Source organism: Gadus macrocephalus, chromosome 6 (assembly GCF_031168955.1).
Source record: "Gadus macrocephalus chromosome 6, ASM3116895v1".
NCBI classification, from domain to species: domain Eukaryota; kingdom Metazoa; phylum Chordata; class Actinopteri; order Gadiformes; family Gadidae; genus Gadus; species Gadus macrocephalus.
This window is the reverse complement of record NC_082387.1, coordinates 3,528,437-3,545,263: the sequence shown is the minus strand read 5'-3', so window position 1 is coordinate 3,545,263 and position 16,827 is coordinate 3,528,437. Positions and strand designations below refer to the sequence as shown.

General features: G+C 42.4%; 1 protein-coding gene across 7 annotated transcripts in view; it reads left to right on the top strand.

Moving 5' to 3' along the window:
• The window catches only part of LOC132458718 (ubiquitin-associated protein 2-like), a 76,283-nt gene that overhangs the window by 29,078 nt on the left and 30,378 nt on the right, over nt 1-16,827 (top strand). For all 7 annotated transcript variants that reach the window (XM_060052978.1, XM_060052975.1, XM_060052980.1 and 4 more), the window contains exon 15: nt 10,786-11,000. In XM_060052978.1, coding sequence (XP_059908961.1) covers nt 10,786-11,000 — 215 coding nt within the window. The remainder of the gene's footprint in view (nt 1-10,785; nt 11,001-16,827) is intronic.

The following is a 16,827-nucleotide window of genomic DNA, read 5'->3' as shown; positions in this document are numbered from 1 at the left end:
CGTGTAGACCTCTCATACTGAGCTCTCAGCGCAGATATTTTCCACGCTCTTACTTCTGACTTCTGGGGATACTTTTCCTCGAAGGATCTGTTTGGATTCGTAATGCCGCTAAATATTCCCGCTTTTTATCAGCGCCACGGTTTCAACACATAAAAGACACAACAAAGGTTTGGTACTACCTTGCGGGAGAATGAACATGTATTGGTCAGTCCATTCATCTTTAAAATGTCTGTTTTCGGGGTCAACTTTCCTTATTTTCGAGCAAGCCATTTTTTCATTCCAAATCGCTCTTCCGGTAAACAAAAGAATTTATTGGCTATTTTTTGAGTGACGCTATTACCACATGCCTTGACAGACGGAGGGAGGGGGGGAGTTCATTGCTTTTTTCTGTTTTTATGCTGTACTACAGACTATTCTGCCTTTCAATTTGTATTTCAGTGAGAAATGATTTTACTAACATAATCATGCAGTGAAATCCTAAAAAAAAAATATTGGTCATGGGTCCGGATAGGACCGCCACTTGGTCCGGACCGCGATCCGCCGTTTGGAGAAGCCTGCTATAGACCCTAGAGCAGTGGCGGACTTGGACTGTTGGAAGGGCAGGGGCAAAACAATCAAAAGGCCACACTCTGCACAACATGGGGCCCAACCAGCGTGCAAAAAGCTATGATGCATAATGTATGATGAAATAGTCCTCATCCTTGATTAAGATTAGCATTAAATTATAAGGAGATCCAGATCAAAGTAATTAATGATATGATAAAACCACACGGGGAACTATAAAACATTTACAATATTTATTCCACAAACACGGCAAAACAGAGGGAACTATTAACATTTGTTTCACAAACATACACGCGTGATAATGTCAATGAAAGCTATGATTTGGTTGCTTGGTAGTCAGGGGACGGAGATGTGGGTGGTGGAGTCATGGCAGAAATCTTCTTTTTGCCATGCGTTTGTAGATCAATGACCTCGTTATCGTCTATTGGGATATCCCTTTCAATTGATAGCAGCAGAAGGTCTGAGAGCCTTCTTTCCCCACATCAGTTTCTGAGCTTGGTTTTGATTAACTTCAGTTTAGAGAACGATCGCTCTACTGAAGCAGTTGTCACCGGGATTGTAGCATATGTTTTGAGAAGCAAAGTCAGACCAGGGAAAACTGATTCCACATCATTGTCTTTTAGGCCCTTTAGCCCGGCTTTCACATTGCTGGGGGGAAGAGCATATGATGGGGGCCATGGTACGGGCATAATCTTAATCTGCTTTTTGCTTTGTTATCCATTGCAGATTTCAGTACCACTCAATGTAACTGTTTGTCATAGCGACGGCATATGAAAGCAACGCCTCTTTCGCATTCCCCGTTCGTCAGCTACCTAATAGTGGAGGCACGAGGGGGGGCAGTTGCCCCTGCGCCCCCCCCCCCGAGTCCGCCATTGCCCTAGAGCAGGGCTATTCAATTGGCGGCCCCCGGGCCGGATGCGGCCCATGGAGGAATATTTACTGGGCCTTTTTAGTGAAAAAAAAAGTTGTATTTTTTTAATTGCTGGCCTTATAGAGGTCGATATGAGCTGCCCTCTCATCTCCGCGCAGCACAACGTAGACTTGTTCCGCAAGGCGCACGGCCACAATCCTCCCCGCACGCTCCCACTACGCTTTTCTTAGTGAGCTTTTGCATTGCTCCTCTCAACTGCTTGGCGCGCTCCGCTTCGAAGTTCGCGCCTAATGTTGTTTTGATGATCGTTCTGCCTGGTTGAATCAACACAATGTCGCTTTCGGGGCTAACTTCATGCTATGTACTGAGACGCCGAACCTTAACCCTTGTTCAGAACAAAGGAGAGCAACATCAGCATCACTCAAGTCACCTGGGCATTAGGCAAAAAGAAAAGGCTGTTTACAGATGCTGAGACCATCAAAGAGTGTATGCTTGCATCGATCGAGGAGGTGGTTACTAGGGATGGGCGATATGGCCTAAAATTCATATTGCGATATACATGCAACCTATTGCGATAACGATATATATCACGATATATAAATCATAATAGAACCATTTCAGAACAGGTTACATAGACTCTAAGGAAAGCTAAACTGCTAAATGTATGTCGTTTTGAGAACATTTATTGTGCAAAACTAATACAACATAATGTTGTAGCTGCAGAGACTTTAAAAAAGAAAAAAATCTTCTGTGTAATGACGTATACTTCCCTTAATGAAATAAAAATTGGTGGTGTCTTGTTAATAAAGAAACGGATACTGTGAATTAGGGAAATACGTCCAGTATCAGGCATGGCTATTTTAAATAAAGAAAAATCTTCCAAGTGTGTGCACAGATACTTGCTGTTAAAACATAAAACAATAAGTGGAAAATGAACGCATATAATTTTGAAATGAACATGAAATGAGAGCAATCACCAGCTCCTCCGTTTCGCTTTCAGCCATATTTACTTGGATGACGATGATGCGTTGAAGCCGGTTGGAGCTCATGGCTCTTTAAATTCCGCGGGTCGCGGACGATGCGTTGCAGCCGGTTGCAGCCGGTTGCAGCTCGTGGCTCTTTAAATTCTGCGGGTCGCGGACGATGCGTTGCAGCCGGTTGCAGCTCGTGGCTCTTTAAATTTCGCGTGTCGCGGATGATGCGATGCAGCTGGTTGCAGCTCGTGGCTCTTTTTAAAATTCGCGGGTCGCGGACGATGCGTTGCAGACGGTTGCAGCTCGTGGCTCTTTATATTTCGCGAGTCATGGATAGATCGCGTCAAACATACATTATCGCGATAGAGCAATATAACTAAAATCTCTATCGTAGGTCATTTTTTATCGTTTATATCGTATATCGTTTATATCGCGCATTCCTAGTGGTTACAGATGAGAACCCGAAACGGCGTGATCGATTCAATCAAGAAAATTCCCATCTCTGACGTCAACATCAAGGAGAGCAGAGACCCTTGCATCGGATGTTTTTGAGACTCTTTTGGACAAACTCAAAAAAGAGGAGGTGATGTCGCTAGCTGTTGAATCAACCGACAGCAGCGATGTAGCACAGCTGTGCCTCTATTCGATTTTTTGATGGCGAGTGCTTTTGTGAGGGTCTACTTGGATTAATTCCACTGGATGGACACATGACAGGTGAGATACAAGAGAACCAGTTGGGGTTGGAGTGTATCAATATGCTGGTTATGGTCGGTGCGCCGGGGATGTCGGGCAGAACACGGGGACTGTCCGCTAGGTTGGCAGATGTGGCGCCACAGCAGAGATCGCTGCATTGTCTTATCCACCAAAGCCTCCTATGTGCAAAACTAAATGGTGAGTTAAAAGAGACCATGGACTGTCATGGCAATTATTATCTTCATTCGTTCTACGTCTAGCTTACAGCACCGCCTTTTCCGCCAGGGAATGCGTTGAAATGATTTTGCAAACTTAAGGAAGAGATACTGATGTTTCCACGTAATTCAAAGCAGAAAAAAGCTCACACTTTTCTTTGTCTAATGGAAAATGTCGAGTTTCACGCAGCCGTTTGATTTTTGAGCGACGTCTTTCACCACCTGAACCTATTAAATACGGAGCTGCAGGGCAGAGATAAAACAGTCGCGCAACTTGTGGAGAGACTCGAGGCTTTTCAAAAAAGGCTGGCACTTTTTTCTGCTGATTTATGTTCTGGAAAAATGTTTCTTTTCCCAGCATTGCGCACTGCAAGTCTACAAACCACTGAGGCAATGACAGGATTGATAAATGCATTGCAAACCAACTTTGCAACAAGGTTTGAAAATGTCAGTATATATTGCAGTGAAAGCAAAGGAGCTGGTTGTGTCATTAAACGAGGCGTGTTTACAACTGGAACTCATTGACATTCAGTCATCAGCTGGCAGGTTCAGAAAAGTTCTGGATTCGTGAAGTCAGCCACCAGAAATTCCCTAATTCAATGTGTCTTGCACTTTTTGTCCTCACTATGTTTGGATCAACTTACAAGTGCGAATCCGCATTCTCACACATGAATGCCATTAAAACTAGTAATCCCTCACTGCTGAGCACCTGCACTACTGTATTTATATTGCCCTTACGTCATATACTCCCGATTTCTGCTCTTGCTCTTGCTAAATCAAACAAATGCCATCATTAGATGGCACATTTGACCAAGAGGGTCACTGAATGCCAGTTAACGCTAACAGTCAGCCTATGTTTATTAAATAAGGATTGTTTTTGAAAAGACTGTTGCACTTAAAGTAATCTATTACTATGTATTTTGATAAGCTGTGGCACTCTTGAGTAAACCTAGGCCTAACTGTATTTTGATAAGCTGTTATTGCTACCTGTATTTTGATAAGCTGTTGCACTCTTGAGTTAACCTATAATTATGTAATTTGATAAGCTGTTGCAGAGTTAACCTATTGTCTTTTCCTGAACTGATAAGATTGTTAAACACTAACAGGCAGCCTATGACGTTAATCAAATAGGGATTGTTTTTGATAAGCTGTTGGTCTCTATTTGATAAAATATAGAAAATATATGCACCCCCATGTCGTCGTGTTTTACAGTATCTGTAGCTATTGATGTGATGCTCAACAATTTGAGGCATTTTTTTCTGGCCCCTCATTCTGGATCATTTCCACCAACCGGCCCCCATTCAAAACTAATTGAATAGCCCTGCTCTAGAGTATGTGGTATAAAGGCTGGGGCGAATTTCAAATTATAAATATGTACAATTCATAACGTTAGCTCTCTGGCTTATAGCTCAGCTGACTAAAATACCTCCCATTGCTAAGGTCCGTCCTATTTATGTGAAAAATAGGGATGCACCGAAATAAATTCTTGGCCGAAACCGAATACACTGAAACAGTTGGCCGAAGGCCGAACCCGAATACCGAATGTGGCTTCTGCTGTTGTTCATTCATTTTGCTTTAATTTTTCACCATTGCATAAATCAAACAATTAAATGTCCTTCATGAACTTTTTTGTCTTGCCTTTTAATAAAAAAAAAAAACAATTACAAATTTGATACAAAATATTTGTTTAATGCTGAACGTTTTCTAACATTCCAGCAGACCTTATAGCAAGAATTGAAGAACAATGTTTTAAATAAATGAGTAAAATTTTTCTTTAATCAGAAATAAAAATGTTCGGTGTATTTTTTTCGGCCTTTTTACTCCTTCGGCCTGACCATGGTATAAGCGGGATAATGCCCTTCGAGGTGTAAAAAACATGTTTGATCGATCGTAATTAAAGGGGACTACTTTTAGAGGGAGAGGAACTGAAACAGAGTATACATTTAATAAGCATGCAAAACGAATTAGAAAGCATAATTATTAAAGTATTTGAATTGTTTTATGTTGGCAAGCAAGAAGTAGAATAAATGGGATAATCAGTCTTAATAAAACGGTAATTGCGGCTCTTGTCGCTCTCGTCTCTTTTTGCATATGACATGCTCGAAGAGCAGGGAGTGACGTAGACTGATAATCCCTCTCTAGAAAGTACACTGGTGTGAATTTGCGCTACGGTATGTATTTTGACGTTACCGTGAGACCGGTGTGACCGGTAGACAGCCGCGTTTACATGGACACTTCTGATCCGATTAGAAGTGGAAGAACGGCTCAATCGGAATGAAAAATTATCATATATACGGCTCAATCGGAATTCTCTGATCGGAATATAATTCCATGAGGAATAGAAGTGGTGTAGTCCGCTATAATCGACATACATACATTTATTTTGATTGGTATGGGGTGGGTACGGCTACCTTTATAACTTAGAAGGATGGCATCAGCAGCTGCAGTATTTCGCAATTGATTCGTCGGTACTTTTATGCATACCGAACTTGACCGCTATCAACGAAAGTGGATTTTTTGCCTGATTCACGTCTTTCTTATCACTCCGTAAGTAGTCCGGTAATTTATCAACCCCAGCGTGTCCGGTCTCTAAGCGACGTCAATGTCTTGGCTGACTACTTCTCTGCTGTTTTGGCAAGGAGCCGTGTAATAATATATAGAACGCCCCCGGTCATTATCGAAAATAATACCAATCAGGGCGAAGCAAGACACTTCTTGAAGTCGTGCTGGTATTAAAAAAATATGGTGAATTTATTAAAAGGTAGTAAATTCAACTTAAGAATTTCTGTATAGACCCTGCACATGTTAATTTAAGTGGTGGGGACAAGGTCCCTTCCATATCGACCACCTGTTCTCTGCCAACCAGGTATGACCTCACTCACTGGAGAGATGTATCAGAAATCCCAGGGCTTTGAGTTTGTTCGAGAGGAAATCATTCTGGACTGTCAAACGCCTTTTGAAGGTCTATTAACACCATGCCACAAAAAATCCCCTTATCCACCTCTTTCCTGAGGAAGTCTGTAAGAGAGCAGTCGGGTATCGGTGGAATGGGCTTTTCTTAAGCCTGATTGGAAGTAATATAAGAGGTGTTTGGCTGGACTCCCTTTTCTTCATAAAAGGTGTGCAACTTCTGTGGATCACTAAAAACACCAGGGGCCGTATTCACAAAGGATCTTAGGGCTAAAAGTAGGTCCTAACTGGCGAATTTAGGAGTAACTCCTAAAAATAATGGGCGTGTCACTCTTAAATTTAGGACTCCTAACTTTTTTCACTAAGAGCAATTCACAAAGTATTTTAGGCCTAAAAGTAGCACCTAAGTCTAGGAGAGCTTAAAAGTCCTCAAGAGGACTCCTAACTCAGTAAGACCTATTCACAAAGAATCGTAAAATGCCTGCGAGACGAAATGTTAGGGTATTAAACTTGTTGTGGAGTTAGTGCGCAATGCAATAACATCCCCGACTAACAGAAATAATCAGATTAGTCCCGAAATAAAATGTTTGCCACACTACGTTATTTAGCAACAGGGGAAATGCAACTTTGCAATCCAGACGATTTAAAAATATCGTAACCATCAGTCAGCCGTGCCATAAACTTTCCTTTTGGACATTCAACAATTACACAGGATCAAATCCAACTTCACGGCAATTACAGGTATGTCCGGTGTGGTCGGTGCTATTGACGGGACGCACATAAAAATAATTGCGCAATCAAAAGACGAGGACGTGTTCGTCAATAGGAAAGTGCATTCCATCAACACGCAGGTTGTTTTTGATGCAAATTTTAACATAGCCTACTGGATGTTGTTGCAAAGTGGCCTGGATCTTCAGCTACTATGATTCGCTCATTTTAATGGTGAGCGGTCTGAGGCAGCTTTTTGAGATGTACCAGTTGGGTGTCACTTGCTGGGTGACAGTGACTATCCATGCAAGACGTGGCTCTAGACACCCTAGCTCAATCCACAACCGGGAGCACAGTTAAAGTATAACATGTAAGTGATTACGCTTAGTCCTATGCGTAAAACACATCGTATTGGCTCTTTCACACCTTTTATTTGTTCCTCCATATATGCTAGAGCACACAAACATACACGAAATGTTGTGGAGAGAGGAATTGGGCAGAAGAAACATCGGTTTCATGTCCTCCACGGCATTCTACACAACCTCTGCAAGCGGAGGAACATTCCACAGCCAGACGATGATGATGAAGATGATGATGGCGATCAACATGACAATGAATTTGGCCATGTGGAACCGAGTGGACTGGCATTTAGGGATCACTTTGAAAACACATTTTAGGTAAACACCTTGGCACAAATCAGTCAACACTTGTGTAGTTCATAACATTTATTTTCTTTTAAATTTTACGTATTTTTATTGTTTGCTTTCTCTCTCGAACGTATTTAGTGGGCTCGTCTGAACAACCAATCACCGAACTGAACGCTTCTAAACTCGTGCACGAGAATTGACGTAATCCATAGCAACGGCGCGTCACTCTTAGTTCATTCTTAGTGATTCATCCTTAGTAAGAGTAGGTCTCAGCAGCTTTTTGAATAACTTTTAAGAAAAAACTCCTACGTAAAATGTTTTAGCGCGAGTTAGGAGCACTCCTAGCGGTAAGATAAAATGCTTTGTGAATACGGCCCCAGAAGTAGAGGGAAGCTTCTGCACCAGGTTACTTGCAATTGTTGTGAAGAAACTATTGAAGGTATTTGCCAAATTTTTTTTATCATATGATATGGACCCATTTATATCTAGGCCTATTTTACTTTGTTTTTGCTTAGGGTTCTCTTTCGTCCCCAAAGGCGGACGAAATTGTGGGCAAAAGAGTTCCCCACAATTTCTTGGGATCCTTTTTATGCTCCTCAATTTTAGATTGAGGAAAAAAAAACCTTTATCGCCTCATCCACCATTCGCTGTACCTTATTTCGAAGTGATTTATACTCTTTAAAAAGAACAGGCAGTTTGGTTATTTTACTTAAGATTTTATCTCAAGATTTCATTATTCATCCAAGGCTGAGATCTGTTTAATCCTGGTCTCTTTTAAATGGGGTCAAGTACTTCCAAGAAATTAATTTCAAACTGATCCCATGCTATATCAATATCACATATGTTGGTAATTTCCATCCAGGTAAAATTAAGTATGTCCTGAAATTTGTTAAGATCATACACTTTTAAACTTCTGCTCTTCAGAGATTTGTGACATTTCATCGGAGCCCTCTTAACTTTCCTGGTACTAGGTTAAAAAATCACTACCGTCACTAATTCCATGCACAATGACACAACTTTGTATGATTTTACATGCGTCAGTTACCATGATATGATCAGTAGCAGTTTGGCTATGTTCAGTTATTCTGGTTGGAACATTAATTAATTGGGTTAGACAATGCGTTTTTAAGAAATCACAAAAGCCGTTGTACAGTGGGTCGTCAGTATTTAAAACATCAATATTATCTGCCATTAAGGGTGCACTCACACTAGGCCATCTGGCCGTGGCCGTTTTCACACCTAACGTGCTCAAATCTGCCAGTGTGAGTGTGGCCAGTGTGGCCAGGCCAGGCCAACTTGGCCACTTGGGAGAGGTGTGCTGCTACGGTACGGGCCGCTACGGTACAGATGCTAATGTGCCGACACGCACACACGCACGGCTACGCAACCTGAGCTGGATGACGTATAGTCCATGCGACGACCCTGGACATAATAAAGGCGACGAGCCTTCTTTCCCATTAAACGGTAAACATGGCGCCAAGCGATGTTTACGCTTGTTGGCGTACTCGAAAAAATCTGCGGTGAGAGTGGGCTCTATCTGAGAATGGCTCCAAATAAGCAACAGCCTCAGCAAAGTGTGAACTGTGGTGTTGTCCATTGTTGTTAAAACTCTGACTGGCGGCAGACTTTATTATGGTCCATGCAGCGGACGCTTGGTGATGACGTGTTACTTACGACGTGATGACGTATGTACAAGAGCCTACCGTGGCCAGGCCACAGTTGCCACGGCCAGATGGCCTAGTGAGTGCAGGCCAGAGAACAATGGGGCCAGTTGAGCACGGCCTTAGGTGTGAAAACGGCCAACGACCACGGCCAGATGGCCTTGTGTGAGTGCACCCTAAGATGACTTCCTGGTTTAAAAAGTCACGACAACCTGCACATGCGCACTCCAAGGTTTGATAAAATCATTATGAGGTCTATAAACAACACCTAACAATATTGGTTTGCTTTTTGGAAGTAAAATATCAATCCACACAGCTTCAAGGTTGACATTTTCCAGGTCCTGTCTTCATTTCAATGTCTGACTATACGAATATGAATACCCCTCCCCCCTGTCTGTTCCGCTCTTTGCAAACTAACGTTTTCAATTTCAATGAGTCAGAGTCGGTGATATGAGGATCAAAGTCTCTGAGAAACATCGTATGCTTGCTTTGATTTTCCTGGCAAGCACACGCACCTCTGTGATCTTTGGCAGTAAACTGCAAATGTTTAAAGGAAAACGGGGCAATCCCTTCAAAGCAAATATGGATTTCTGCTTTTTAGTGAAGTCCACGGTGTTACTCCTTACTGTAGTGGCCTTTCATAGCCATTTGGTAGCCGACACTACTGGTGTCCCCAGCAGCACACTGTCAGCCTCCTCGCCTCGCCCGGGTAGCAGCCCCGTCAGTGACTCCCTCTGTGTTTCATGACTTCCATGCTCCAAAGCCTTGGTTGACCGCACTGGCCCCATCCTCGTACCCTTCAGTGCCTGGTGTCCGTTGGCGTTGGGTATTCCATTCTCTGTAAGCAGCACACTGCAGCCTCCTTCGCGTCCACCTCGGCACCCAGGATCCGCTGGTTCTTGCGTTAATAGCCGTGTTTACAGCCGCGTTCACATCAAGCAGCTCCCGCTGCGTCTGCTGCGGCTGCCCGATAGCTGCTTCGCGAACTCCCACGTTCGCGACCCTAGCAAGTTGCAGGTGGCTGATCAGTTACTCGTTTGTTGACTCTGTGGAAAAGCCGGCTAGCTTTGCGTTTCCTCTGAGTCCAATCTCAGGACCAGGGCATGGTGTGTATCGCCGGGTAACATAAACAGAGTGAGATTATCAAAAAGGGTCATTTGGTCCAATGTGTGGAGACTGCCCAAACGCAAGTATGAATTACACGTCGAACAAAGCCAAGATGTTTATATCCGATGCCCGTTGTTATACCAGTCTGGAATTCGACTCCTTGGCATTGGGAGGACATATTTCTCCTGTTCAGATAAACTACAGGGCTTGCAGTTGGATTTCCACAAAGTTTTGATAGTAAAGCATACCCTAGGAGAGCAGCAAGCACACCTGTCTCACCTGCCGCCGCCATCTGAGTGGGAGGTAGCTAACATTGATAGTTACTAATGACACCGCCGATTTGATTGTCCTCCCCGTCTACTTTACAGCACCTCCACTATGTAATCAACCATTCATGGTCAACCCTGGCACCTTTCTTCAAACGTTGTGCCACAGATCCCTTCCTCAGCGGTGGAGATGCCTGGCTCCACGGAGATGTCAGATCTCAATGTGCAATTTGGAGCGCTGGACTTTGGATCTGAGGCCGGCGCCGGCTCGGGGGATATGTGCCAGGCGGAGTCTGCCAGGGATGCAGTAACACCTTCAGCCCACATGTCGGTCCCCACACAGCAGTCCCAGAACAGCCTGTTCTCCAAGCCTGGACCCGTCAGGTAAGAGGGGTCCATTTGGTTTCTCACCAGATCAAATCAAGTCTTGAGGAAACTCCCGACCCTTCCATTTTGAAAGCCTCTCTGAATTTCTCATTTAATATATTGAAGTTGCAACGATGAGTCCACTCCTGACGGAACAATATGTAAATAAAAATAGTGTATAATAGCGGAGTGAGACGAGGAGGCCTGACAGGGGTGGGGGGGGGGGGGGGGGTGGGGGGATTTCGCGATTGCTCATTTAACAATATAAAAATAATAATAAAAATAATAATAGTCCTTCAAACTATCAGACCAACGATCGCAGCAATCGCTTCCCTGTCTTCATTGTGTTAAACCAGCCATTAGCGCGCAAGGGGGAAAGGTGATTGGCTCCAGTAAAAGGGGATTTGAAACGGAAAGCAATAGTGGCGAAGTCATACCCCTTCCGGTTGAGCCCATGAGATCTATGAGATTGAAAAATATGAATGGGAGAGAAAGTAATTATTTTCTGGTCCCAGTCTTTATATGATATATATATATATATATATATATATATATATATATATATATATATATATATATATATATATATATATATGGTAACACACTACGTGCAGAGTGTTACCAAAGGCAAAAAGTCCTTTTGTTTACCTTGACAGCGGTCATTATTCATCCGTTGCCAATGAATTATCCAAAAATAACCCTAGTGCGCAGACAGTACAGTGCACCCTCTAGTTATAGATATATGTGTCAATATTTCAGGTTTTTTAAGCAGACCTCTTCAAAAACTGAAACAAGTGTGCTCCACAGAACGCGCATTTCTGACAATTATCGTGATCCACTGAACGAAATGATAGTGAAAGAGAGGGGGGGGGGAAGAGAGGCTTCAGAAGGGGTCTGCTTAGATAGTACAGTTCAGGCTCTAGTTATATATATGTCGATACTTCCGATTTTTTAAGCAGACCTCCTCAATAACTGAAACGAAATGATGACACAGAACGCGCGTTTCTCAGACCATTAACGTGCTCCACGAAACGAGTGAGAGGCTTAAGAAGGGGTGTGCGCGGATAGTACAGTGCACCCTCTAGTTATGTCAATATTTCCATTTTTGAAGCAGACCTCCTCAAAAACTGAAAATAAATAAAAATAACCGTGCTCCACAGAACGAAATGTAAACCAATGCATTCTGAATGTGAGCGTATCCGAATTTTCCGTGCTACACAGAACGAAATGTACACGATAGTGATCAGTTTCCCTCTCTATGGCTCCCTCTTTTACAGTTTTTCGAGAATTTATATCGATGTAGCGTGAAAGGATTTAATGATCACGGCAAGAAAAAAAGGCTCCATGGTCATTATATTTGAAATATAATTCAAAGCTGCAAACGTGTCCCTTTTCGGCAACAATCGCCGTTTTCTTGGTCAATTTGGTCATTCACGTGAATCGTGTAGAACCGGAGAGTTTAGTTTTTTTGGGGGGGGGGGGGGGTGTCTCATCCAATGGCTCCTGAGCTCGCCATTGGATGAGACGGTCGCCTGGCTACCGCGCATGCGCATCCGCATGCATGCGGCCAAACGACGCAAGAAAGCTTGCGAAACACTCGTCCAGCAGAGGGGTGTTCCACGAACGGAGGTTTAACAAACACTGAGTTAACGCTGAACTCTAGGTTGATTTACCCTGTGCCGACTAACCCAGAGTTTTCGGTTCCACAGCAGCGGTTATGCATTAGTTCAATGAACTCGGGGTTGGTTAACACAGGGTTGTGCGCGTCCACGCCAAACCTAAAAAGACGTGATGTATGGATCATGGAAACCCTGATCGAAATGGCGAAAAGGGCCGCTTATTTCAATGAAATGGAACTTCAGGTTCTCCTGGAGTGCTATGACGAGGAGAAGGACATTATCACAAGAAAAGGGAACGCTAAAGCCTCTGCAACCCGGAGAACCAAAGCCTGGCAGCGGATCGCTGTGTGTGTGTGTGTCACGTCAAAAGCATGATCCTTAATATTTGAGCCATGAATATATAAATATCCCAGTTAAGCATTCTTAAAGATCCTACCACATAACCCCTTTCTTCTAAAAAAATATGTACTCCGATGACTTCCAAGCGGTCAGCGGATCAAGTATAAAAATGAAGTATAAAAAACATACAAACTGGTAAGCTTTTCCCACCATCGTATTGGTATAAATTTAAATAAGCAATTTTTTAAGCCAATCGTGAAAAGGCAGACTGGATCTGGCCCTCAAATTGTCTTGACCCCGGTGGAGGAGCTGTTAATAAACATAAATTCAGGGCGCCCTGGCATGGAGGGGGTACCTGGAGGTACCTATCTCCTCAGAGTCAGGGGCCATACCCCACTGGTTGAATGTAGGTTTTTGTGTTTTCTTGTATTTTAGATTTTTTTTGCCTTCGAAGTAACACATGCAAACCAAGTGCTTGCCACAGCGCATACAATTCCAAATGTTTATTTATTTGGTAACTGGGTAGAAAACCTAAAAGTGACAATTCATCAACTTCACAGATCAAGATGGATTAGTGCGTGTAATGTTCAAACATTCTCCAGTGGATGCAAGTCCGTTAGGACTATTTTATACTTTGTGTTGTAAGAGCCTCTCGGCATAGTACTCAGACAATATTGCTCTTTGTATGATAGGAGGCTGATAAAAATCTTGGATGGGTCATCTGAAAGGACTGAGATGTGCTCAGCATCTCCAACATTATAGCCTAGATAAAACTACCATTTGCAAAAAACGGAGGGCTACGCAAATAGTCTGGAGTGAACTGAGGCCAGGTACTCGATTGGTAGTGTTGGCTATGTAAAGCTATTTAAATATATTAAAGATTTGTGCGAGAATCTATAGGCCTATCTCTCCACTCCAGCAAAAAGTCATTTGATATGCCGTGGTCTTATCAATCGCTCCCGGTGGATTGCACGTATAATTTGCGCTCCGATATCAGCAGTTCTCTCATCAAAAGGGCATGCCATTGTGAACACATGAAATCTGCGGTGAACGCGGGTTTAAATACCCAAAACCGGGTTATGTTTCAAACTTGACCTGCGCAAAACCTGCTCCGACCAGGTTTGATTCAGAGCATACGTTTCTATAGCAACTAACATACCGTGATCCTTTTGGAACGGAAAACCTAGGGTTACAGCAAACCCTGGGTTAACTTACCCGGTTATGTGATAAAACCGGCTTTGTGGAACACCCCACAGGCTAAGGGACAAAAAAAAAAATGGTGACAGTTGTAAATAAAATATTTTTTATAAGCCTCAAGGATGTTTTGACATTGATTTTTGATAAAGTATGCTGAGTTTTGTTCAGGCTCAGACTAGTGTCATTTGTATATTACATTCAAAAAAAATATCCCCCCGTGACACTGTCACCTTTTTTCCTCTGAGGAGTTTGCAGGTCTGATAATTAAATTAAAGCGTGTAACGAGGAAATAAGACGATCTATTGTGGGCTAGCAGAGGCTGAATTTTAACCGTAATCGGCCCATAACCTTATTTTTTACATTGTTTTTATATTATGAATATTTTAATATTGTCTGGTATACCTGAACCTCACTTAGGCCTACACATTGGTCGAAATGCAGATAAGCTAAAGATATTGTTATAACGATAATTGAATAAAAGCTACAATATTATAACTAAATAATTTCAGATTTATATAGGATATATAATCTATATTTTAATATTTAATTACCGTAATTTTCGCGCCTTTTTCCCCCATTTTTCGATTCTGCAGCTTGTATAACGGTGCGGCTAATCTATGGATTTTTACAGCTAACGGCCACTCGGAAAATTAGTATTCGAATCTTAAATCAGTATTCAAAGCTTCGTTGTTTTTTTTCACGTACGTGACGTTACCAAAGCGAGGGAGGCAAACTATAAGCGTCAGCGACACCAAGCAGAGAAGCGAGAGGTGGAGAAAGAATAGATATCTTGTTTCCCTTTACTTTATAACACAACATTAGGGGGATCTCGGGAGGAAAAGTAATACTTAGCGAAATGCTAACCTTAGCTTAGTTGTTTGTTCGCTGTACAGCGCCGCGCCAATAAACTGTGACTGGCTTGCTGCAGATCGTGAGCGTCTTGGGAATACCCGGACAATATAATGGATATAATATGGACACATAAGACAATCAATATTCGGTATTTGTTATGGATTTATTGTAGAAATTCCCTGAAACGATGCACGTTCCAGGATGAATTGAAAAGCTCCTGCAAGGGCTGAGATGGCAGAGGACAGCTGATTTGGAACGGAACAATAACTGTTCGCTTTCACGGGGAAAAACTAAGGAACTTCAACCTACTTAGGCCTACTAATTAACGTTCAAAAGCTATTAAATCTTCAACAAAATATGCCGATACTGTCAAAATCGGTTCCAGGGAGTATATAGGGATTATTAATGTTGTTTTTGATGGTGTTTTTTTCTGGAACGAGTGTTCGAATATTCGCTCGGAAAAACCAACGAGTATTCGAAGCCTGAAAAATGGCATTCGGGCCAGCCCTAATGGTAATTAAACAATAAACACCTGCGGCTTATAGTCCAGTGCGGCTTATATATGTACACATCATTCAATTTAGCTGCTGCGGCTTATACTCCGGTGCGCCTTATACTGCGGAAAATACGATAATTCAATATTAACCCAATGCATTTCAATCGGGTGTTTCTTTTCGACTTCAGATGGGGGGGCGGCTGCGCAGTGCACGCTCTAGCATACTGATCTTGGTACAACGATAATTGAATAAAGGCTCCATGGTCTGCTTATAATATTATGCAAAAATAAATTTATATTTATAGATGTATATAAATATATAATGTATATTTTTGTATTTAATTAATTTAATATTAAACCAATGCATTTCAATCAGATGATTCTTTTCGACTTCAGAAAGTGGGGCGGACTGCGCAGGGCACGCTCTAACAGATCTTGCTATAACGATAATTGAATAAAAGCTTCATGGTGTGCTTTCGGTGTCGGTGTATGAATGTGTGTATGAATGGGTGATTGTGTGGCAATATTGTAAAGCGCTTTGGGTGGCCACTGGTTACAGATAAAGCACTATATAAATGCAGACCATTTACCATTTTTACCATTTTAATATTCTAAGTAAATAATTGTATATTCATTTAAATGTAACATGTTTTAATATGTAATTAATTCAATATTAAACCAATGGATTTCAATCGGAGATTTTTTTTCGACTTCAGAAGGGCGGCGCAGTGCACGCTCTAGTTATGGATTGGTCAAAACAACCGATTTTTGCAGCAGACATACCAGGTGTCACTTGCTGGGTGACAGTGACTATCCATGCAAGACGCGGCTCTAGACACCGTGGCTCTAGACACCCTACCTCAATCCACAACCGGTCGTGTATGTTTGTGTGCTCTAGCATAGATGGAAAAAATCAGTAAACAATAATAAATATGGATTCAACAAATAAAAGGCATCAAAGAGCCAATACGATGTGTTTTACGCATAGGACTAAGCGTAATCTGCGTAATCACTTACATGTTATACTTTAATGTTGTGGAGAGAGGAATTGGGCAGATGAAACGTCGGTTTCATGTCCTCCACGGCGAAATACGCCTCACCCCAGAGAGGGCAAGCACAGTAATCACTGTATGTGCCATTCTACACAACCTCTGCAAGCGGAGGAACATTCCACAGCCAGACGACGATGATGATGATGATGATGATGATGGCGATCAACATGACAAGGAATTTGGCTGTGTGGTACCGAGTGGACAGGCATTTAGGGATCACTTTGAAAACACATTTTAGGTAAACACCTTGGCACAAATCAGTCAACACTTAGGTAGTTCATAACATTTAT